The sequence below is a fragment of the Rhipicephalus microplus genome, chromosome X (assembly GCF_043290135.1).
Source record: "Rhipicephalus microplus isolate Deutch F79 chromosome X, USDA_Rmic, whole genome shotgun sequence".
In the NCBI taxonomy this organism is placed as follows: Eukaryota; Metazoa; Arthropoda; class Arachnida; order Ixodida; family Ixodidae; genus Rhipicephalus; species Rhipicephalus microplus.
In genome coordinates, this window is record NC_134710.1 from 73,641,487 (window position 1) to 73,666,284 (window position 24,798).

Sequence of the window (24,798 nt, forward strand, 5' to 3'; positions counted from 1 at the left end):
CATGTACAATATATTTATACATATCTTTACTCTGCCCTAACGGCTAAAGGCACTCCGAAGTGTTGTATAGTGACGAAGGTGCGTGCAGGCCAATCACAGCCTTAGAAAGGCCTATTTAAATACTCATCATGTAATTTAGGCTGATAATTAAAAATATGGTCGTCATAAACCTAAAGCAGCGTAATAAGAAATGCAGTGTGGGCAGCTGTAGTGAGCACAAGCTTTATTGTTAAGAACTGTGGCAAACAGCGCAAGAATAAGGAACATAAAGCTGAAATAATATACGAAAATATAAATATATATATATTGATTCACTTTATCTGTTCGTCCCTTCATATTGACATGACTAGGAGGACACATCGAGCAATTTCTGCAAAAAGCCACATATCGCTCAACAATCGCGTTCGATAACGATAGTCGTAGGTTCGATTCCTGCTTACGGCAAGTTATTTTTTCACCCACGTCTCTTCCTTTTTATTTACTTTACATTGGTTCTAATAACTTCCCCTATACATTCCTTGGCATTATTGTCTGATATATATATATATATATATATATATATATATATATATATATATATATATATATATATATATATATATATATATATATATATATATATATATATATATAAGGGCTTGTGGGTCCGGTTCAATATTCACGGAAAAGTCGGAACAGACGCCCGTGCGAAGCAGTTTTATTGACGTTTCGCTCGGGGTCCGAGCTTCATCAGAAATTCTTCAGAAAAAAAAACAAGTTATACAAAAATGTTTATGTTCAGAACACCTTGGCTTCTTCCAAGTTTGGCACCTCGTCTTCTTCTTTTATCCCGCGCAGCTCGCTCGTGCCTGAGATTTCAGCGTCGATCCTGGCAGTACTGTACTGGTAGTCCCCACTGGTGCTTCGCTTGTTCTGTTTCGCATGCACACCACAGGCAAGATTGAGAGCGTAGCAAACAACTGACACGTGAACCTTAAATGTATCTTGCGTCAATATAAATATGACTCGGAGAAAACATACTATGAGTCATAAAATTATTGAAAAAAAAGCTCAAAATGCCTCTATTACACAGAAGAACCATAACCACTCTTGGGTAGCTTCACCGCACAAAAACTATACACATATACCGCTGCTGCTGACATATAAATAACTCTTGGCGTGTGTAGACTGCAGAATTCACGAATAAAAAAAACTAAACGTTTCGGTTTATCGAAACCCTCGTTTGCGGCCGAAGGAAGAAGATTCGTTTTAAATACAAGGCATAACCAGAGGCATAACCGTTAGTTTAATTAGAAGTATATCGTTCTCTAACAAGAATTGAGGCAACATCAGCACTAGGGTCTGTCCAAGCTACAAAAAAAAATAGAAAAGCACACTTGCGCACACTTAGCTAACGCAAGCGCGTTCTGTGGTACGCTTTGCATGCTACCCAACAGCGGCGGGAGGCAAAATGGCAACCGTCATAGCAGACGACTCCGCGCGACGCGCCTGTCCTCACCCTGAGCGTAGCGCACGGGCATCGGGGCACCTACACACTACAGCAGCGCCAACAGTCGGGGCAGATGTGGAGAAGAAAGAGAGTAAATACAAAGAGGGCGAGGCGCAGAATTTTTTACAAAGGCGGAAAGCATGCGGCAAGCGCGTGACGCGGCGGACACACGGTGGCGAGGGAGCTGGCTGTACTGAGGCCGGCCGCGTTGGCTGCTGAGTGAGTCGTCGCACTGCGCCGCCACCTCTTGGAGTGCGTCAGAAGCGCAGTGCACGAGTAGTACGGGGTGTAGAGTTCTGTGTTCCCGTCAAAGGCGAAAGCACGTGCTTCAACCTCTCCAAATTTTTCCTAATGCCAAAATCCCGAAGCTGACGCCGACTTTGCCAAAATGTGAGTACCACAGTGCGGCGCGTTTTTCCTACTGGCCGATATCATTTTTTTGTGTACTATGCTGTAGCCCTGCGTTTCGTTTTTATTCTGCCGGAACACGTGTAACGCTTTAGGCTTATTCGGTACTTTCATCTCTTGAAATACGAATGAGTCATTTAACTTTTCTCCGTTGCCGAAGATAGCAACGATAGCTAGAATCACTGGTTGATGCAGGTGTGTATATCTCAAAGGAGTGTGCGAATCGCGACGTGTTCACACGTGGAGCCGGTCCGCCTGATGCCATATTGTTGATTAGGAAGCAGATTTGTAATAGCCCCAAAAGCCATGGCAGCTCGGCATCGCGTAGCTTGGTAGTTCAAGATCATCATTTTATTGTTTGAAAGATGTTCATGATGCTGTTAACGCTTTAATTCTTGAGTCATCGCCGAGTGCGCCAACTATGCATGGCACTCTCGGGAATTGCCGCGTGCGCAGCAGTCATGCCGGCATACCGGTATCCCGGCAGCCACGTGGATGTCCTCAATTGCAGGAATCGGTGGACGGTAGTCTCAAGTGGGCCGGCTGTTTGCTGACGTTGTGACGAAAGTCTTGTGAAAATAGTTCGCGTGCAGTTCAATCTACGCGTGCGGTCGCTATCGCCCCCCTTCTCTCTTTCCCCCCTTGGTGGCGTTCCCGCAGCATGAGGCGGAGGAGCTGACACTCGCACGCGCGTCGACATGTTCGTTATCATAGTCGGAGAAAGTCAGTTGGTGCGTTAATCTTTGAATAACTTGCATTATTTTGTGCTGTTTGGTACTTTGCTGCTCTTTTATACAGCTAGCTGTCCCTGCTTCTTTCTCTTTTCAGAAGCCGGCGTCAAATGTATTCAGTGGAGATGAACAACTTTATCGACTGTAGAAATATGGAGCATGTCTATTTCGACCTACTATCAGGACCCCTTCTAGAAGATGATGATAAGGATATGATTGAGGCAGACTTGCCATTTGAACTCCCAGACTTATCTGATGATTTTGGATCTGAAGATTCGTGCTGGGTGCAGCAGAGTCCCATTTGGGGCAAAAATGTGCCTGATAATAATTCAGTAGAGGAAGAGGATGAAAGAAACATAAACTGGGTAAGTGATGTGCCTGGTTGGATCAAAGAAGTGCCAAAGATACTAGAGTCTTCGGAGGAAGATGAGGTGGATGTTGTGTCTGTTGACGACGACACAAAGTCTTTTCGAAGTGCGGAGCCCAGCACACCTGTCAAGCCGAACACTCAACCATTGCCAGACAAGAGCCCTAAGAATGCAACAGAAGGAGCACTTGTTGGTAGGTGCATTACAAAATGCTTCATGTTCGTAGAGATGGCTGCACTGACGTGTTGGAGCATCAGCATATGGGTATGCGACCTTTGTGATGTCGCATTAATGCTATCAAAACATCCTGTGTACGTTCTTTATTTATTCATGCTCAGGGATGATCCTGCCACATCGTTTATCACATTGATGCAACTTGTCATCAAAACCACCATCGGGGAGTGCCAGTACATCCTGAAGTTGCGTCCATAATGTCGTGCAGGCTAGATATTCTACGCTGTGTACCTGAATGTCATTCCCCTTTAACAGGTCCAGAAGACACTCAACATAATGTGACAAACTTGTTATTTCAGCACCGATGCCAAATTATGTATTGGCTCTCAATGGTTTATATTACAATCCCCCGCCCCCTTATTTTCAAAATAAAGTGCAGTTGCACACACGGAAACAGTAATAAAATTCAATTTATGCAGCTAGGGACCGATTGAAACCTATACTAAACATAATTTTTTTGTATGTATGTTTAATATATTTGTATAAGCATGCACACCATGCTCCCCTTGAAACTGGAATTCTAGCTAAGCTTGCCCTGTCTGTACATCTGTACATTAGGTTAAACTTTTTTTGTTACATGTAAATTACAATTAATTTCAACAGCAGTTTGGTTGTGAAAAGTTCTTTGTTTTGAAACACTGCTCAGCAGTTATTTTCAGTGCGTTCATCCTTACTGGAGCATGCGCATTGCTAAGCAATATTATTATTGGTTTAGTTTGAAAACTAACTTGTCATCGGCAATACATTTTGTAGATCACTATGTGAGTGCTTGCCAGATGCTGTTAAGTGCTGATAGTGCAGGGCAGTAGTCATGGTTAAAAAGGATGCTTTATTTAATTTTTCAACATTCAGGATGCTGAGGGTTCTGGTCAAAAAGCTTCTAAATAGGCTTGACTGGGATCACGACCCCGTACAAATAGGGGGCGTAGATAACATTTTTATTATAATAAAATGTACAAACTTATGGAGACTTTATACATTCAATAAAGCCTAAATATAGAAAATAATGAACTCAAAAAGTGATACTGAAAAAAAAGTTACTATTGATTGTAATTTCTTTATACATACAAAATCAAAAATAGTGTGTAACAATGCAAGAAATACAAGATTAGTACTAAAGTCGGATCCACTAGCAATCGGAACATGCACAGGCAAATGGAAAGGAGAAAAATAAATGCTTGCAAAAGAAATAAAACTTGTAAACAAATTAAGCCTAAATATAGAAAATAATGAACTCAAAAAGTGATACTGAAAAAAAAGTTACTATTGATTGTAATTTCTTTATACATACAAAATCAAAAATAGTGTGTAACAATGCAAGAAATACAAGATTAGTACTAAAGTCGGATCCACTAGCAATCGGAACATGCACAGGCAAATGGAAAGGAGAAAAATAAATGCTTGCAAAAGAAATAAAACTTGTAAACAAATTAAAGTTATGAGTCGAAGTAACAGCACAATTAAGTATAGTCGAGCAGTAAAAAAAAAAAAAAAGGAGAGAGATACCATATAGCAGCTGAAATGGCATTCAAGTGATACGGCATGAGAAAGCGCTGCATTTCTTTGCTATAGTTGGTGCGTGTGTGTGCATGGAATAAACTGTGTGAATGAAACGAGTGTTATAAAGAACTTAGGTCGGCAATAGTTCCTAAAGTTGTCACCTTTCGATCCTGCTAGGTAGCGTTAGAATTCCGATAGATTCATGTCACTAAGAATGGGGGTGGTGGAACTGTGATAATCATACATTCCTTCTTTTTTTTCTCTCAGTTTCCACTTCCCTGCTGGACAGTATGAAAGCAGCCACTGTGAAAAAGCGGAGCCCCATCTTAATCCAGCCTCCTGAACGAGGCCGCCCATCAAAGAATGATGCAGCTACCAACACCACACCATGTCCTGCCGCTACTCCTGATCATGATTATTGCACAGTGGCCAAGGGGGGCTCCAGGGCTGAAAACAATGCAGGAAAACAAAATCGTGCTGTGGTGCAACCTGTGTCCAGATCACCGTCTGTATCTAGGAGCTACCGCCTACAGAAATCCAGAGTGTCAAGACGGCCTTCACGATCGCCTAGGCGGCGGCGTTCTCGTTCCAGTTCCATTTCTTCTGGAAGTTCTTGTGAATCGTCCGATGATTCAGTGCGGCGGCGCTCTAAGTCATCTCGCCGTTCTCGTGACTGCCATACTACCTGGCCATCACAGCACTGCCAGAAGACTCCACGAAGGTTCATGCCTACCCCACCGCGTCGACGAATTCCAGATCACAAGGTGCATGGTTTATCTACAAGTTGTATCACATCATGTTTACAAAACAGATAAAGTTTAAGCACAAACATTTTGGTTAGCATTCTGGATCTATTCAATAGCAACTTAATGTTTATTTAAATGTACTGCAGCACTGTAGGAGCACTAATCCACGAGTCAGTTAAGTAGTGAATGAGATAACAAAAATAACAGCAATATTCATACTGAGTATAGGTAATAGAAAAGAATAATTAGCTGTTGAACACTGAAGCAGTGGAAAAGAATAAATAGCACTGAAACACTGGAGTAATACAGTATTCAAAGAGTGATTCTGAGCACTTTAAAGGGTCCCTGAATCATTTTTTTTACATTCCATTTTTGATTAGACCACTACTAGTGCCGTGTTATACAGTTTAGTTGATGTGTCTTCATTGTTTTTTCCTTCATTGTTTTGTGTTACACTGCCAACTACTAAGCTCCTCATCAGCTGAAGTGTCTCTCCCTCATTCATGCCCTTATTCTGTTTTTCTCTCGCTGTCACATGGGTGACTTTAGTCATTTTGATGAGTGTAGCAAAAAAAAATTGGCCCGTATCTGCAAATGCCGTCGAAAGAAGATAGTCTTGCGTATGGAGAGAGTGCACAAGACATTTACTTGATGTTCTGCGCAAGAAAATCTGTGTATGGTATTCTGGAGGCGCTGCATTAGAGTGCCTTGAGCGTGCAGCAGAGGCGAACAAGCGCATCAAGTCACGTCGCACGTAAGACATGAACGCCATCTAGCAGTTTTCTAAGAAAACAAAGTGCATGGCTCTGAGACTGGTGTACACGCCCATCTCAGAGGTGATAAGGTGTAGAACGCAAGGCGACGGGTAGGTGCCACCACCGTCTCGTCTTAGCACAGCATTGGAAACACTCGCTTTTCCGTGCAAGCGTTGCATGGTCAGCGCAGCGTGATAAGCGCTACGGTATGCCTATGTATGCCTTTTGTAGTAAAAGACGCACATGCAGAATATATACATGTTATGGTGCCCTAGACATGTGCAATAAGTGATTTTTAATTGACAATTTCACAAGCATGAACGCTCAACCTTGAGCAACATTGGTGGCCACTGCGGATGGGGTTAGCCGTTTCAAGTACCAGATGCTGTTAAAAGTGGACAAACAGACAAATGTACAGACAGACAAAAATTTTTGCGTAGAAGGCCCCAAGAAAAACTATCATCTTGAAAAAACTGTGCTATTACAGCAATTCAGCAGTTTATATGTGGTAAAATGACCTCTGTAATAGCCGTTAACTAAAGCCTCACATTTCATGCATTTCAAGCACAAATGCGGAAATATTGTATTTTCTTATATTATTGCTCGGAATCACGATTAGCAGCACCTCCTATACTGCATTCAATGTTTTACTCGTTCAGCCAGAAGTGGTTTTCATATGCAGCCAGTAATTGTACCTTGAGTCGTTGAATTAGAGTACTGGGAAGTGGCAGGAGAGCAAAGGAGCATGGTGTTGTTTGTTATTGTGGCAGATATCGTGGCCACAAGGCATGAGCATAGTCGCATTATGAAATTATTGCAGAGGTCATGTTGATAAGCCTTGTCACCTAGCTAAAACACCACAGTGTATTGCAGGAAACGTGGAACAGTATCACATTTTGTTTAACGCAGCTTTAGTTTGCTTTGGTAACTGTCCACGACTTCATTCAACAGTGCTTCACCACGTGATGTGGAGACAGGGGGTTATTGTTTAGAGGAACATTATGGAACCTGGCCAATATTCAGTAATTATTTTTGTTCAGGGTATGGTTGCAGTATCAATGAAAAAAAAAAAATTGCCTGATGATGTGAGAGCAGATGTCATTGGCAAAGGCTTGTGAAAAGGCTGCAGGTAGGCACTACAGTAGAAGTGTTCTATTGAGATTACAACATTTGTAAGATGTAATAAACTTCTTGTTGCAGCTTGCTTTAGTGAGAGTAAGTGGATGTGTTCTCCATTAAGAGAGTTACACAGATGATTGTCTTTTACGCTATATGAATTATTGTGGGAGAACAACCCACCTTGTTCTATTATCCATGCTGAACATAGAGGAAGCAACAAATGCACACAGTGATGAAAGTGGTGCTCCAAACTGCTCTAAGGGAGAAATGTTGCTCCGAACAGTAATTTTTGCTGGTAATTGCTCCAAACCTGCTCCGAAATGACAGCGAGAGAAAGAGAATGACTAACTTTTACTCTTTGACTGACTCATAAGTCCTAGAGAAACTGAAAAGTCTGTGTACTGTCATGCTAGTGTACAACTAGTGTGCAGCATTATTGGTTCTGATCTCATTTGTGTTACAAAAACTGGCATATTAAGCATATAGCTCATTTCCTTATTTTTTTTTTCTCAGCTAAACATACAGGCTGGTGTGGTGAAAATGTGCAAATAAACAGGATTGCTTTCATGTCATACCGACGATTTACTGCTTATGTGGTAACAGTTATATGGGACTGTGGTTACTTCTAAAATGTGGCGCTCAGCCTTTCCGGTTTGATTTGATTTCTCCCACAAGTACTAGTATTTTAAAAGAGCACAGATATCAAATTTCAAAATATAGATGTGCCCTTCATTCGATTGCTTGGTGTGCGTAGGTCCTCTTGGCCAAACTTGAATCACATCCGTCACGTGGAAGTTATTGTATTTCAACGGCAAACAGCGAACGAGAGCTTAATGGAAAATGGAGTGCCCCTGCGACATCGACACTAGCGCTACATGTTCGGTGTGATACATTGCACACATGCCATCTTGAGTGACTATGTGCTACTAACGATGACATCAAAATTCACGTGTTCTTATTGTGGCACCCACTGGCGCCGTAGCCTGGAAGCGCTCACTCTCGTCAATCCTGATCTTTGCTGCACTGCATTGAATAATTTCATGAAGTTACCAAGATACAAACCACCCATAAAAGATTGGTGAAAGAAGAGAGCGCGATTCAACATGTGCTCATCAGTCAACATGTCGAGGAATCGTTGAGTTGCAGTCGACCGGTTAGAAGCGTGGAAAAAGCGCAATGGGGGTATCTTTTCATTACATGTATGTTACACGCCAACACGACCACAAGCTATCAAAGTGGAGTAGCTTATAGATAGACATTATCACTAACAAGTAACACAAAGGTATCCTAAATAGTGAATTTAAGTTTGTCCGTAGACTTTCTTGCATCCGTGTAATACCGGATTGCTGCCGCTGGATAGGCGAGGTCAGATAGGTAGGGCCATCTGGAGATGCCAAGAATAATCTGGCAAACAGGGAACGGTATTCTATTTCTCCGCTGGTGCGTATTCTTTATACCTATACAGTCGAGCCCACATATAACGGCCCCACTTAAAATGAACTTTCGCCTAAAATGAAGATCTGCATGACCGTGAAAATATACGTTATTTCAATGACACAAAATCGCATTTACAACGAACGTCTCCGAGCGCCGCCGATCGGTTACAGCGAACAAAGTCGGCACTCTGCCGACTTCCAGGGAAACCACTTTCAACCACGGATGAGGCATCGGCAAGGTGCCCATAGATTCTTATTGTTAAACGCCGACCCTGCCTCCGCGCCTCTGTAGTTGCCGCTCTCCCCACATCGCCAAGCGCCGCCCGTGCTTTCACACTGCCACCCATCTTTCGAAGATCAGTCGGCAGTCTCCCCTGGTTTTGATAGCTGGTACTGTCGTTCACGTCGCCAGCCTGGAGTGACCAGACCATTTGCCAGCATCCTCTGTATCTGATCGTCTGCGTCTTATCGTATCGTTCTAGTGCACACGCGTACGCTACCCCACCCGCTCTGATAATTCGCGATTCTTTTCGTGTTTAGGACCTGTTCTCGCTCACTTCGCACTCGGCTCAGCATGCCCTCCGCACACGCGCGGAAGCGTAAAAACGTCTGTTAATTTGCGCGGAACGAATCGCGAAATATCGAAGTCGGTGAGGCCACACCAACTAGCCGGCGCAACACAACGATTCTTTGACGGCGGCTGCCAATTTTTTTAATACTACCGCGTGCGCCGATCCAGGCGGTCGTGCTGAGACCTCTGCATGCGCAAACACTTTTTGAATTTTTTCTACGCGCGAGTTGTGCGTGGACCTTTCAAGCAAGCTGCCTGACCTGCCTCCTCCCGTTTGTTTTGGTTTTCAAGGTCGCCTTCCCGCCGTATTCTTCCCTCCCTTCACTCTATCGCAACTCCTTGTACTCTCGCAAATCGGCTCTTCTCTCTCGACACAACTCCTTTGCCCGTCTCCACCGCTCCGCGACGCCAGCCACGCTGACTCGAATTCAGAAGTTTTTTTTTCTGACTAGAAACGGGTCCAGAGCTGTACCACGCGTTCTGGCATGTGTGTTGCATGTGCGCGTCTTGCTCGCTCTCGGTGTGCGTGTGTGGTCAGGATCGCGGACGGGAGGCCTTGGATGCTTTTTCCTGCCGCTCAACAAAATGTCGAAAGTGTGACCGCTTGGCTTTGGCGAAATCTGCGTATTAGGTGCCGCATTGCGGAGCGCTTGCTCATAGCTGTTGACCACCTGGCAGCCAACTTGCCGCTTCGGGTGTCCCGGTGTTCAGCTGTGGAGATGGTGAATATTGCGTGGGCGGCGGTGACGGCTACATACGCGTGAAATTGTTTTCGCGAGGGTGACTTCGTCGACGTCGGGCACGATGCCGAGTGTGAAGCTTCCGAACAGGACGACTGCGGCGGCAATTTATGGCAAGGCGTCGTCGACTCCGACGTGGCAGTGCGGGTGGGACATCTTTTGCGATGCTTTAATTACGGCCAATGCTAATGCCGACACCACAGAACCGTGCACGAATTAGGGCATTGTGAATTAAGTATGCGGCAAGAGCAATTTGGAGGAATCCGATTGCGAGAACAACGAAACTTTGGAGCCAGTGCCTCATGCAGCTTATGCCACGGGCCTCGGCGAAGAGCACGCTGCTGTTTGAAATAAACTGAAGACCGCCCTTATCGCTTCTGCTCTTCGAAACACTAGCATCACGGACTTTTTTGGGCAAAAAATTTTGTGTTCTCACTCACAAGTTTTTTAAAAGCTGTGTTTCATTTACTACGAACTTTGGGATACAGCGAACGGATGCCGCCTCAGGATCAGGTTCGTTATAAGTGGGCTCGACTGTATTTTATTGACGCCCTTGCATATACCTGAATGCTGTACACGTCAAAACATACGAATATAGTTAATTGAGACACACGAGGGAGCATGGTTGAAGCATGCATCTTCGGGCACCTCCTCATTGCTGCTTGGAACTTGGAACGACGTCCATTTTAGAATGGCTATTCTGCAAGGGGTCAATCGAAGCAAACATTATTCACGACTTCGCGAATCACGGCAATTCCAAGCTCCAGACTGTTGTATTCAACCTTAGTTGGCACTTTGTACGGCGAAGACGACAATGCGGGTGACAAGGCATGACTGAATGTGTGGACCCAGCAGACGAAATGTTTGCGGAGCAGCTGATCCTCATGTCATTCTTTTCTGTGGAGAAGTAGTAAGCTGTGGCGCAATTAAAAGTGACCGCGAGGTAGTGCCACTGGTAGCGCTCCCATGACACATACCAGTGATACCACGATAAATACCAGTAATATAAATCAATAAAAGTGATAGTTATTCGTCCCTGAGTTGCATTATAGGTCGCAAATCGCTACTAGGGGGTTGATAGCTACTCGATGCAAAAATCATGACATAAGTAAATTTGATGTCAGTGCTCCTTTAAATTGCAGGTCATTTAGTAGCACATTTTTGGCAACCTGCCATTGTTTGCTTCATGAAGTTTACATTGTTGTATGTTACATATATTTCATGATAAATATTGATTATGTGATGCTTTGACAATGCTCTGAACTACAGTTAATGTATAGCAAATTTAGTGTATGCTCCTGAAACACCGGTAGCTGCTCTAAACTAGCATTTTTTCTTGCTCCGAAAACATTTATGGCTGCTCCAAAGTAGTACGTTTCCTGCTCAAAGTATGCTCAAAGAAGTAAAAAGTCACTTCCATCACTGTGCACATTCTAGCAGCTTTCTTTTGGAACTTTCAGGTATACTGCATGGCAAATTGCACTCCTGTGTGTGCTAGCGCGTGGTCTTGTATGGGATCCTTTGACACACAGTGGTGATATTGCTCTCTACCAGTGCAGCGTAAATGGAGACAGTGAAGGCTGTGTGCTTATTATTATATGTCGTCCTTCAACTCGTCCTTAGTGGTGTGCACCGAATTGGGACAATATCTGTATATAGAATAGGCATTGTAGAAGCAGTAAAAGTTTTGGTATGCAACTACTCTCGCAAAAAAAACTGATGTCTACCATCTGTCCTTTTCTTTCAGGAAGAGAGACGTGTGATATATGTTGGAAACATCCCAGAAGGGACTACTCGACTTGCACTGCGAGAAAGATTTGCTCGATTTGGTCACATAGAGGAAGTCAGTGTGCACTTCCGAGACCATGGGTTAGTTTTAGTTTTTTGATTGCTTGCTGCCTTCTGTTGTGCAAGGATATTTCTAAGCACAAAGTTTGTCTGTTTTGAATGCAGGGATAACTACGGGTTTGTAACATTTCTGCGAGGCTCTGATGCTTATGAGGCTGTTGAACGTAAGTCTTCTTTTGAGTGGTTATCTTGTGCAGTTAACTAAATGCACATGTATTCACCACAGACGGCAACGATGATCCCAAGCTTCCTCGCTTTGACCTCTGCTTTGGTGGGCGCCGACAGTTCTGTCGAACCAACTGGGCCGACCTAGGTCAGTTACAGCCATTCCTTATGCCGTGCATTCTTGTCTAGCATGATGTACCTGTTTAATTGAGTTGATAAATCTTTTTGAAAGGTAGGACAGCCTTTGGGTAGTTGTGGATTGATGATGGGCTGGCTTGATGGCGGGAGTACAAGGCGATCTTGAAAAACAGGCACAGACAAGCTATACAGCGACGTGACGAAAGAGTAGCGAGGTTAGCACAAATTTGGTCACACTTGACTGATATAAATAATCCCAGAAGATGAATCTTGTTGCCTGGCTTTGCACTGTTTCATGTGTTTTAGTATTGTTACTCTGGTGCTTACACTGATGTATGTTAACAGCCACATATGTTTCACATAAGCAGTTGTTAACAGTTGAGTAACATGCAATGCCAGGAGCGGTAAGCTGATATGAAGTGCTCGTGAGGATGGTATTCCTGGACACTGCTACATAAATCAAATTCAGCAGATGGTGGCTGTATCATAGGGGCACATATGTAATCTTTATAAAGTTCGCCAGCACTGTAACCGCAATTGACGTTTCATTAGCATTAGGGCCTATTCGTTACAAAACGTGGCGTGGCTTTGTGGTAGAACACCTGAATGCCACACAAAATGCTGGGGTACGATTCTTGCTGGGACCCTGATATTTATTCTTAGCATTCGTAGGGTCTACACTGCTGTGCCAGTGCTTTTTTTTTTTTAATGCTCACGCGTTAAAATTACCCTTGTCTCTTTTCACCGTTCCTGGGTAGATATAAACTGTCAATTACCTGTGGAACATACCCGTGCCACGTTTGGTGGAAAGGGTTTGATGACGTACGCAACAGAATTGTGACATTATGCAGCGAGTCATATTTGTGAAACCATCTTTTTTTCCCCTTCCCTACTAATTTTGGTTTAATTACCTGTGGAACATACCCGTGCCACGTTTGGTGGAAAGGGTTTGATGACGTAAGCAACAGAATTGGGACATTATGCAGCGAGTCATATTTGTGAAACCATCTTTTTTCCCCTTCCCTACTAATTTTGGTTTAATTACCTGTGGAACATACCCGTGCCACGTTTGGTGGAAAGGGTTTGATGACGTATGCAACAGAATTGTGACATTATGCAGCGAGTCATATTTGTGAAACCATCTTTTTTCCCCTTCCCTACTAATTTTGGTTTAATTACCTGTGGAACATACCCGTGCCACGTTTGGTGGAAAGGGCTTGATGACGTATGCAACAGAATTGTGACATTATGCAGCGAGTCATATTTGTGAAACCATCTTTTTTCCCCTTCCCTACTAATTTTGGTTTAATTACCTGTGGAACATACCCGTGCCACGTTTGGTGGAAAGGGTTTGATGACGTATGCAACAGAATTGTGACATTATGCAGCGAGTCATATTTGTGAAACCATCTTTTTTCCCCTTCCCTACAAATTTTGGTTTACCCAAAGTTGAGGGGGTGATCACGAGAGCATGCAGGCATAGGCAGCTAGAAAGATAGATAGATAGGCATATAAATAGACGCTCATAGTGCCTGCAATATGAAAAAAAAATTTCGCATTTGAAGACTTTTTGCTTAACGGTACTCTGCTAAAGCAAAGCCCCTAGCTCCATTGCACCGCAGTGATTCCTGATGGGCAGTAAAGCGAGTAAATGGCAAGCATGGCTATATCAGAAAGCCATTTTGAGAGGTGACCGGTTTGATTTGCGACAACCGTATGCCAACCACGTAAGCGTGATTTTTCTTTAAACTGGTTTCCTTGGCGGGAAGGAAACAAGCAATACAAGTTTTCTGGGAAGGTTCATAATCAATCCATGTGAGCTTATTATGTGTTGCCTTTAGTATCCTTTTTTAAGAGACAAAAATTGGAGCTGGGCAGGTTACAGAATTTATACCAAGGAACGGGAAATGCTGCTAAGAGCAGCAGAGAGTGAGTTGGGGTTATCAAATTTAGTTTGCATATGTAATTCTAGTCCTGATGAGTGCGTAATCTTAAACAGGAAAAAAAAAAACTTTCCATTCATTAATAGCCTGAACTTTTTATGCAGACTCACAGTACGAGAGGTATTACTACATTCAGCGAGAGCCACACCATAGCAACCTCGACTTCGACAGCTTGCTGCAAGCAGCAAAGTCCAAAGTTCAAGGTTCCCAACGCTACTGACATCTGTGGACCTTATGGTGTTTTTCTTTTAATGGCACCATACCCTTAGAGGTTTGGTTTGTGCCTGGACTGCTATTAACTTATTCTTCGGACGTGAGGTGCTATATAGGAATGATATTTAATGTGTACAGAATCCTAAGTGGGCTAGGAAAGTGTAGATATGTGCAAGGTTCCATTTTAATTATTTGTGATCTTCGTATATTGAATTGTGCTGAAGATGATGGTCAAGCTTGGAAATCCTTTCATATCCTTGCTAGTTACTATTTCTATGCTTTGTTATTTCATGCAACACATGTTTCCTTCTTGTTTAGCGCTGTAGCATATTTGTGGCCATCGTTGAGAGATTGGAGTGTTATGTTTTACAACTTGTGTAAAGTGCAGTGTTTTTGCTTACTTGTGTTTTATTGTTTCACCGTGCAAACATGGAACATTGTACCTTTACAATGTGGGGCAGGCTTAAGTGGGCAGTTTTTTGTTCATGTACATATCCATGTATTATAACGCGAATGACTGATTTTATGTTAAAACCTTTTAGCATGCAGGATGACTGTGTTTTAGCTAGTAGATATTCGTTTTATTTGAACATTTATGTACACCACTGCATGTCCCTTCGTGTTCAACACGAGCTGTTTAAATTGGTCTTGATAATTAACCATTCAACATCTGCTCAGGTAAACTCTGGCGATTTTTCATGTTCACTGGATTTCGGTGAAGTTCAAAAAGTACAGTACCCTGCACACTTCCCTCATTTTGTTTGAAACAGGCATGAGAGTTGCACAGATTTTTACAAATGACTTTTATCAATCGCATTGAACAACACCCTTGATTCCTCCGTGTTAATGGCTGCGCTTTGCTGTGATACATGGTGAACTCTCTTCAACTCATTGCTGTTCTAAGCTGTCGCCTCCATTTTTGCCATTCAGGTCGGAAAATATTTTGCCACTGCAAAATATTTGTGCTGCAGGAAAAAAATGACTTTGCAATGTAAGCACGGATGATATCTTTGCTTTTCAAGCCCAAGTCGGTCATTGATATTTGGGCAACGTGTGTAAGAGCTCAAAACACTCTCCTGGATGCAGGGTTGGATTTTGGTCTGCAAGTTTGGCAGACGAGCGCTTTTTTTTTCTTTGCTGCTTTGGTTGGGGGGCTTGTCAATAAAGTGAGGCTTCTCATCCAGCCTATCTTCACAATCCAAGCATGCAAGTGGGCGAGCAGTCTCGTCCACCAGCCGCTTGATCAGATTCCTACTGTATGTACTGCAGGTGTTGCTGCTCTTTATGTCCCTGCTTCAGCTGTTGCATTTATAGCTCAAAAAGGCAAAGTCTCTTGATTAATCCATGTAGGTTCTCCTGTTCATAGCATATGGTCGCATGTTGTTGCTTTGTGTGTCACCAGAGATGCTGTCTTCACCATCATCATAATCTTTGTGACTTTAGTGGAATCACCATCTCTGTCATGCCGTGTTGGAATTACTGTGCCAAGACCTGCTGCCTCAAAATTTTCTTTTTTTTCCTTCTCTAATTGCTTCATATCTGCCCTAAAAACACCACCAGTGAAAAAAAAGCAAGTGAAGGCAACTTATCCTGTTAACAATGAGGAAGTGGTGTTTAGCATTGCCGATATTTAATTTGCTGTATAGGGAACTACGAGCACGAAGACATTCACCTGCAGCCATTTTCTAGATTCTAAGACCAGAAGTTTACTGGTTCGAAAGTGGTCTCTACAACTGTAAGCCCGCACAGTGGCTGAAATGTCATCTAAACTGAACAATCGCAAGTTTTTTAGTGTGTTTTTTGTCTCTAGTGGCAACAGTACACATACTGTCATAATTTTAAATAACTCAGTATTGTGTCTGCTTCGAAGTTTATGAGGGAATTGACTGTGTGCATACACTAGCATGTTGGGAATGAATAACAGCCGGCAGCATCGAAGAGTCTACATTCGTGTTCAGTGCAGTGTGTTGCTAAGAATGGTGTTTGACAACCACCTGTTTGTAGCTGGAAGCCACAAGGAAACTCATACATACAAATTCTTTAGAAGTATAGCTTCTTAGTTGCTAAAGAATTGTCATAGGTTACGGATAAACTTTGGGAGCACCTTTCTGGTAGCTCTACCAATCGAGCTAATTAGAGAGCTTGCAGTTAGCAGTGTTGAGGCAGAGTAATCAAGAACGCAAAGTACATACGTAGATTTCTGTAGAAATTTAGCTCAATTGTAGCTTGTATTATGATTTTTAAGGGACACTATAAGGAAATAACAAATTATGTTAAGGTGAAAGATCTGTGTTTGAGAATGTCTAATATGTCAATATTATCAACAGCAGTTCTCTACTAATCAAGAAATTCAGGTAAATATACGACATTATATGCGCCACGAGTGCGACAGTTTGAAATGATGCCAATGACGTCAAGAGTCCCGTGATTAAACAGGTTGCAATAAAAATAAAAGCACATTTCGTGCATTACAATAAGTAATACAATTCGGCTCGTTGATTCATGAAAAGAAAGGACTGCTTGGTCTTACCATGGAGAACACCACGAGTAGTTCAAAAGTTCTGTTTACACAAAACTGCACTTCACTCATGCACCTCAGTGGTTATCGCATACTGCTGAGTGCTTTTCGCGATTGTGAAAATCACTGACTGAAATTTCAACAAAATACTACAGTCATGCGATGTTTCTGGATGCCCAAACGGTGTAGTTGCTTGTGCTGTGCTTAAGAAACAGACGTGACTTTCTACAGGGTGCTGCAAAACAAACCCCTACGCTGGAACCGGCTTAGTACCATGCCTCTGTGCCAGTATACAAAATGGTAAAAAAAAAAAAAAAACTGCGTGTGTGCTTGCCACACCCACAACTTGGGCAACGCTCGCAATGTGCCCTTGCAACCAGTGCTACACTGCTACTAGTGTTGGTGGTCATGCAGTGAAGGCTGGCAACATTAGGCATTCAGGGGGCGATTTGAAGTTCTGTGTGGACCACAAGTAATCTTATTTCATAATAAGCATTTTTTGGCATAAAAGTAGTGCTATGTGGTTTCTGGGTCGTCATTTCAATAACCAACATTGACTTAATATTTGCCTTTAGTGTTCCTTTAAGCAAATCATGACCATTTGCTGTATGTGTTGACACGAACAAATGTGCGGGTTGGCCTGAACTGTCGCTATTCAGGGTAAATTTTGCAATGGGTAACAAAGTAAAAAACTGCATAACGCAGGACAGCGACAGAGACAGACAAAGTGCTGATGTCAGTCACTGTCCTGTGTTACGCGCTATTTTTTCACTTCGTTGATCATGTACCAACCGGCCCAAATAAGGACTTTATTGCAATGGGTAGAAAGCAGCACTGAGAGATGTTACTGTGAGTATACCGTGGTTAGGGTTATTCTTGGTCTTCATTTAAAACGTGATGTTTTGCGTTGGCTTACTGGTGTTCTCAGCACCTGGCTTACACTGCGGCAGATTGAATGCTAGTGGCAGTTATTGCCTCTTGAATTATCGAAATCACTGCTACTACATTGCTCAAACAGTTGCATACACATGGTCCCCTTATTTGTCATATGCACAAATAGCCTAAGCATCTGCTAGCTCTTCACATCGGCCGCGTCACATTTGTTCTTCATAATGGTGGAACTGGCATGCCTGACCAGTTTTTAAACTCGCAAATGTGTCACACAAATGGAGTATTGCTCATTAAGGTGTTGGTTTCATTTATCTTGCTTCTCTTGAGTATTTTACATTACTTTGGGACTGAGCATTTCCACACATGGCGGGAGCATCGCAGGAATTATGGTGACATGGTGAAAAAATCGCTAGAGTTACTTTTGGTAGGGTAGCTGTGGTAATATTTTCAGTTTAGTCATTGCATCTTGAAATTTTTGTTCCATGCAGTGCATAAACATTTAAAACTCAATGTGGTTGAAATTGTTTCAATATGTTGCTTGTAGCACTGATGTTGCCATTGCAGTGTACTCTCTGGGCTTCGTCTTGTTCTAGTTTTAATTAGTTGTTTTCTCCTTAGTTGAAGAATATATTGTCAATCCTCGACATATCGTATTCATTATGCAACAAGTTTCATTATCTGTTCTACAGACAGCCATGCTTTTTGCTTGTGTATGTGTGATTAACCTTCTGCAATTCCGATTTAATGAAATTTTTATACATCTGTGTGCACTGGGTCAGTCTGTGACAACGAAAGATGGGTAAACATCATGTGAGCCAGAATAAATTTTTTGCGGTTCTTTCGCACGGGAACATTTGCCTGCGAACATCAATAAACACCACCAGGCAAATAGAACGAAACACATCTATGCTATGAATGGAACACATCTCTGCATTAAACCTTCGAGGTGCAAAATTTTCTCACAAAGTGTATCCCCAGTGACAATATATTTTTATTTCATATTTATATCTTGAGAGTGACCTTTTTTCTAATACTTTCACAAATATCTTTAGTGGCTATAATCCAACATAAGTGTTTTCCTTGGGTATGGATACATTGTTTATTAATGAATAAAAATAAAGAAACTTTATTGTTTACACAATGTATGCTACTAGAATAAATCTTTCACAGGCACAGGAAATGTGGATATCAGGGAAAAAAATGTGCTGACGTGGTAGCATTATCCATATATGCTGGTGTCATTTCTATACAACAGCATCTGCAGGAAAACAGTTAAAACTGCACCCCTTTGGCCACCAGCAAATGAGCTAGTATCAAACAGTTACCCTTTGAGAGGTTAGAAGTCAGATAGATATCAGTTTTTATAAGTGCAACAATTAGAAACTACCTTCAAGACAAAAAAAAATCGCAGCATATCCACGAAATGAATGATGGTGAGTGGGCAAAGCTCCCGAGTTCGTTAACCCCCTATGTTCTTTCACAACTAAGTGCACTTCATGACCATAAGAGAGAGAGAGAAAGCCGGAAGCCAGCGTGTTCTATAGCTTTTGGGCCACTGCAGCGAAAGAAACGGCATGCCACGCTCGCGGCTGGCGCTCCCAGTGCGTACAAGCCAGGACAATGGACATAGTGTGTCACGCCGACGAAGAGATAAGGCTCGACCCTAAGGAGCTTCGCTCTTAAAATGAGTTTACTGCTGTGCACATGTAAATGTTCGTGCGACGGTCAACGTACCAGCTTAAGCGAGCCTTGGAGTGCAAACAATCTGCAGCAACGAAAGCGGTGCAGCATTGTGTGCATACTAGACATACCACACCTGTTCATGGCCAGGAGTGATGCAGGCATGACAAAAACGTGTCCCTTTCTTTCTCTTGCAGATATGTGTATGGTGCTGCAAGTTTATTATGAACGAGCGTGATAAGCAATGACGATGCCATCAGTTGGTTGGTTGGTTGCAAAACTTTATTGAGGTCCTGCTAGGCGCGCGCAGCGGGCGACTCCCCCGTCGGGACCGTTAGGTCATCAGTGACACCACATTATTTGTCATGTCATAAAATTAGGTGTGATATGTAGCATCATGACTTTTTGCATCACTAGTGTTGATGCCAAGGGTCCCTTCTCACATTCGATAAGACATCTGAGGCCTGTGTCTTGATGAAGTGGCGCCTGATTTCGCTCAGTGGCAGATCTCTGTAAATATGCTGCCATGCATATGGGAAAGGTGGGTGAATCATCTGGTCTACTGGCATGTTTGCTTTAATAGTTTAAAAGCACTCCTTAGTATTGCCACTGTGCCTTATCCTACAATTGTACAACTGGCTTGCTGTGTGTCCCATGGGAAGCAGTCTCTACTCTTTGAAATGCAACCCTTCAGTGCACTTACTGATGAGATGTACATCAAAATTGTTTGGGTAATTTGAGAATATATTTGCTGTTTAAACATAGGAACCTTGACTTCATGAAATTTGTGATATAGTGGTTATGCTGCAAGTATGACTTCGTTATATCGAGGGGGAAATTTCATGTGCGTTACCAAACTTGCGAACCCACTGGTCTTAGGTTTGATTCCTGGGCCAAGACAAACTTTTCTTTACTGTGAAGCTTTGTTTTTTGAAAACTTCTAGGGATTTTGTTTGCTTTGAGCTGATAACAGTTGTCTTTTGAAATTCTCTCACGTGGTGGTCTTTTTCTATATGTGGTTACAAAGAATAACTAGAGTTGCCCTTCGATGTTTGCAGAGTTCATTTGGATTAACCCATGTGTCGGTGTGAAAAGCAAACCTTGCTATTTTAGCGTATAAAACATCTTGCTACTTGGGCTGCTGTGTGAGCTGCTAACACTTAGTGCCATTTTCATCTGGTTTGCTTGGGCAACTGCTTATGCCGCCTGTTAAAGTAAATTTGCAACATATGTTATAGTCACTGTTTAAGCAATAAATTACTTTATATACCTCGCTACCTGCATGGTGCTCGTCATTCCTATATTCTGCAAAGTAGTTATTGCAATAAAGATGGACATTGAGTCTCACCCACTTTATACGCCATCTCTGGTTTTTGGTAAATGTCACATTCTTAGCACCATTTGCTGCACCACTGTTGATCTAACGAGACAGCATATTTCAGTCAAACATGAGGTGGTATTTCATGGTCTCCAAGTGTGACCCATAGCGACAGTGTGAACAGTGCTACACAATCTGTATTACTCTCATGCGACTAGTCCATACCTGGAGGTTACAGTAGGAAGGACAACCGAAATTTTAAATGCACATCTTTATACGCCAAGGCTGCACTGTGCAGCAGATTCCCCACCTGCAAGGACGGCAGTTGAAGGGCCACTCACCAGGCCCCATACTGAATTTTAGTTGGACAGTGGAAGTTGTTGGGTGTCCGATGAAGAACCTTTTGCCACAAAAATTTTTCGAATCGGTTCCTCACGAGCGGAAAAAACAGATTTTTTGAAGCGGCGCGAAATGATGATGAAAGGAGGCGAGCTCGATACCCTTGCCGCTCCTCCACGTAGCCTTCGCAAGCCAAATCTCTTCCCCACCCTCTCCGGCATCCGACAATGAGGTGACGTGCGTATTACGTGACCAAGCAAGTCTAACCCCCGAGCACGCGAGCTGTGTTGCTTTGTTGACCAGCGTTTTGTGGTCTTCTGTCTGTTTCTGCGAGATGGTTTGGAAACGCTGTCTTAGACGCGGTGGGATAGATGAGCACAATGAGTGCGCGAACGCATAGGAGTGTTCCACGGCGGTCGTCTGCTCAATGCGCTGACCGGGGGGACACGAACGCATGCGAAACGCTGTCACATTAGCTGTGCTTCTCGTAGCATTTCACAGGCAAAAATGAAAGAAAAACGCGCACAATTTTTTATTGCATCTCATTATTGATTTCAAGTTTTATTAATTGCTTAAAGCAACAAATACATAAACTATGCATGTTGTGTTAAATAATTTTTGCCATGTCACGTGGTATACTGTTGACGTCAGAGCAGAGTCGTCTACGTAGAGGGCCTACGCCATTGCATTGCCGTGTACGTAGGCATTCATACGTCCACGTCATGCCCTCATTCTCTAGGCGTGCGCCGGCAGAGGGGAGGGGCAGCAGCGTTCATCTTGAAATTTGACCTGTTTCTGCGGTGCGTAGTGTTGCAAATTTTGGCAGACGGGGCCATGGACGTTTTGTCTACACATTGTGCTTGTCAGCTCAAAATTGTCAAACCTGGTGAGTGGCCCTTTAAGAAGCATTCAAAACATTAATTGCGTCGGTGCATTGCTAGATGTTATCTAGAAGATATAAGTTAAGACTTGTGAAGAATCATTATTCCTGCAGGCAAGGACTAAAGCACTAGATGGGTTTAAACAGAACCCTTGACCAATACAAGTGAAGGTTCTATGGTCAGCCACTAAGGAAATTCTCATGCATGATTAGGACGGAGGTCAAAAAAAGAGGTTACGAGAGGACTGCGCTGAGTTGCAGATTCCATTTTGAAAAAAACCAAGTATAAATTCATACGGTGCGATCTGGCAGACAAAACAAATGTCTGCCGTGGCGTGCTAAACTGGTAGCGTAGCCATGGGTGCGCTCCCCCTCCGGGAAGATTTCTGGCAACGCACCACCTCTATATATAATTGTTATTGACACGTCTTCACATTTATGCCTTCGGAAGGCTGCAGTGAATGTGTGTGTGGGGGGGGGGGGGGGTACAGGAATACAGGAAGACGCAAGCATCGCATTTTGTGCTCTAAATAATGGTGACATTTACCCACGGACTAAGATAAGAGAGGCGCACCGACTCCGCTCATCTGGAAGGTACACATCTTGCAACGCCGCTTCATGTTTCGCAGTTGGTCTGCCAGGTGCCGCTACGAATGGAGGAAAGCAGTGGAACCATCTAAACTGCCTAAGAAATGAGACAAGCCTAGAGAAGAGGTTTATAACTCGAGCTCAAGGAGTTAGGCTAGAAGGGGATGAAGATATTGAATATATAAGAACAAACGTGACAGAAACATTTCAACAAAAAAGTGCCCTATACACCTTAGTAGACAAGGATAGATTAAGTGGCGCAGAGGCTCCATTTTCACAATGAGAGGGGGAAAGGGCTGAGAAGAGGGTTCCTAGTAGTACATCAACAGACTTGGATGGCATCCCAATTAAGCTGATAAAGGCACTGGGATCCAAGTCTAAGCAGACTTTGAGAGAGGCAGCGATCAAAACAATAATCGATGGTGAAGTCACAGAGGGATGGAAACTTAGCAGGATGAGCATGATCTATAAAGGAAAGGGGTAGAAAGCTGGCATAAACAACTACTGTCCTATAACAGGGACATCAGTGGTCTACAGGCTGGCGATGCAGATTATAAAGAAAAGACAACAGGCATGGATTGAGGATGAAAGGATGCTGGAGGAACTCCAGAATGGATTTCGGAAACACAGGAGGTTAAAAGACAATCTGTTTTCTCTGACGCAGTGCATCGAAATAGCAGAAAAGAAACACGGGCCCCTGTGGCTAGCATTTTTGGATATCATGGGAGCGTACGATAGCGTGGTTCAAGAGGACTTGTGGGGAATACTGAACACACTAAGTGTGGAAGATGGAGTAACTAATCTTTCAAAGGATATCTATAAAAAAAAAAAAGGTAGTTATAAAATGGGAAAAACAGGTATCCAAGTCAACAGAGATAAAATGGGTGCTTAGGCAGGGGTGTCCTCTATTACCCTTGTTAATTATTATGTACCTACAAGGATTAGAGGCCAAGTTAGAGGGGGAGTAGACTTGGCTTCAACCTCTCTTTTATCAAACAAGGAAAACTCATTGAACAGGCACACCAGCATTGATGTACACAGATGATATACTAGTGCTAATGTACGACAACAAGGAAGATTTGCAGAGATTGGACATCTGCGGTAATGAGAGAGATAGGTTAGATTTCAGATTCAGTAAGAAAAAATCAGCAGTCACGATTTTTAGTGATAATGAAGATAGTGAGCTTAGGATACAGGAGGTCACGCTAGAAATAACAGATAAATACAAGTATCTGGGTGTATAGATAAGCAATGAACCCGAGTACCTAAGGGAACATGAAATATACGTAACGACTAAAGGTAACAGGAATGCAGCGGTGATGAAAAATAGGGCACTGTGGAATTACAATAGGTATGATGTTGCGAGAGGAATATGGAAAGGGGTCATGGTTCCTGGTCCGACTTTCGGCAATGCGGTCTTGTGCATGAGATCAGAGGTTCAAGCAAGATTAAAAATTAAGCAACGTAGAATAGATAGGCTTGCCTTGGGAGCTGTTGGGAATACACCAAATCAGGGAGTATAAGGTGATATAGGATGGACATCATTTGAGGGCAGGGAAGCTAGTAGCATGATAAAATTTTAGAAGCAATGGAGAGAAATAGGGGAGGAGCGTTGGGCTAGGAAGGTTTCCAGCTACTTGTACATGAGGAATGTCGATACAAAATGGAGGAACCGAACCAGAAAATTGACGGGTAAGTACTTAGAAATGAGCAGGGGGCCAAACCAAAAAGAACTATCTGTTAAGCAAGGTGAAGGAAACGGAGATCGATATGTGAAAAATTGGCATGATTAAAAAGTCCACAATAGAGATCTATCGAACTTTTAAGTAGGAAATTGCCAAGGAAAGGATCTATGATAATACTCGGGGTAGATCTCCACTGTTTGAGGCTAGGATGGGAATATTGTGAACCAAGACTTATCGGGCCAAATACAAAGGGGTAGACACAGTATGCAGTGCGTGTGGAGAGGAGGAAACTGCAAACACCTGATAATGTTATGTAAAGGGCTTTACCCTATATAGTTCAGGATGATGGCGCAGAGTTTTTCAAAGCACTGGGATTTAAGGACAGCGAGGGCAAAATAGACTTTAAGTGGGTAGAAATAACTAGAAGGAGGTTATCTGATTGGTGGCTGAAATCAAGGCACGAGTGAAAATTAAATCCTTCACTGCAAAGTACCA

General features: G+C 42.9%; 1 protein-coding gene across 3 annotated transcripts; it reads left to right on the top strand.

Annotated features, from left to right (window-relative positions):
- Positions 1-1,641: 1,641 nt before the first annotated feature.
- On the top strand, positions 1,642-20,770 carry LOC119175941 (uncharacterized). Of its 3 annotated transcripts, none has more exons than XM_037426993.2 (7): positions 1,645-1,879; positions 2,726-3,189; positions 4,998-5,494; positions 11,845-11,966; positions 12,051-12,109; positions 12,172-12,258; positions 14,296-20,770. In XM_037426993.2, the coding sequence occupies exons 2-7, from the start codon at positions 2,739-2,741 to the stop codon at positions 14,409-14,411; spliced, it is 1,332 nt and encodes a 443-aa protein (XP_037282890.2). In that variant the 5' UTR covers positions 1,645-1,879; positions 2,726-2,738; the 3' UTR covers positions 14,412-20,770. The 3 variants fall into 3 exon arrangements, with proteins under 3 accessions (XP_075733250.1, XP_037282890.2, XP_075733249.1); XM_075877134.1 differs by lacking the exon at positions 1,645-1,879 and adding an exon at positions 1,952-2,092; XM_075877135.1 differs by lacking the exons at positions 12,051-12,109; positions 12,172-12,258 and having other exon boundaries at positions 1,642-1,879.
- Positions 20,771-24,798: the final 4,028 nt, after the last annotated feature.

What these genes read in the sequence shown, in the direction of transcription:
- LOC119175941 (XM_037426993.2), top strand. Translation starts at nt 2,739, where the DNA reads ATGTATTCAGTGGAGATGAACAACTTTATCGACTGTAGAAATATGGAG. An exon ending in AACAGAAGGAGCACTTGTTG is followed by an intron (nt 3,190 to 4,997) that starts GTAGGTGCATTA and finishes TTTTTCTCTCAG; the next exon opens with TTTCCACTTCCCTGCTGGAC. An exon ending in GACGAATTCCAGATCACAAG is followed by an intron (nt 5,495 to 11,844) that starts GTGCATGGTTTA and finishes CTTTTCTTTCAG; the next exon opens with GAAGAGAGACGTGTGATATA.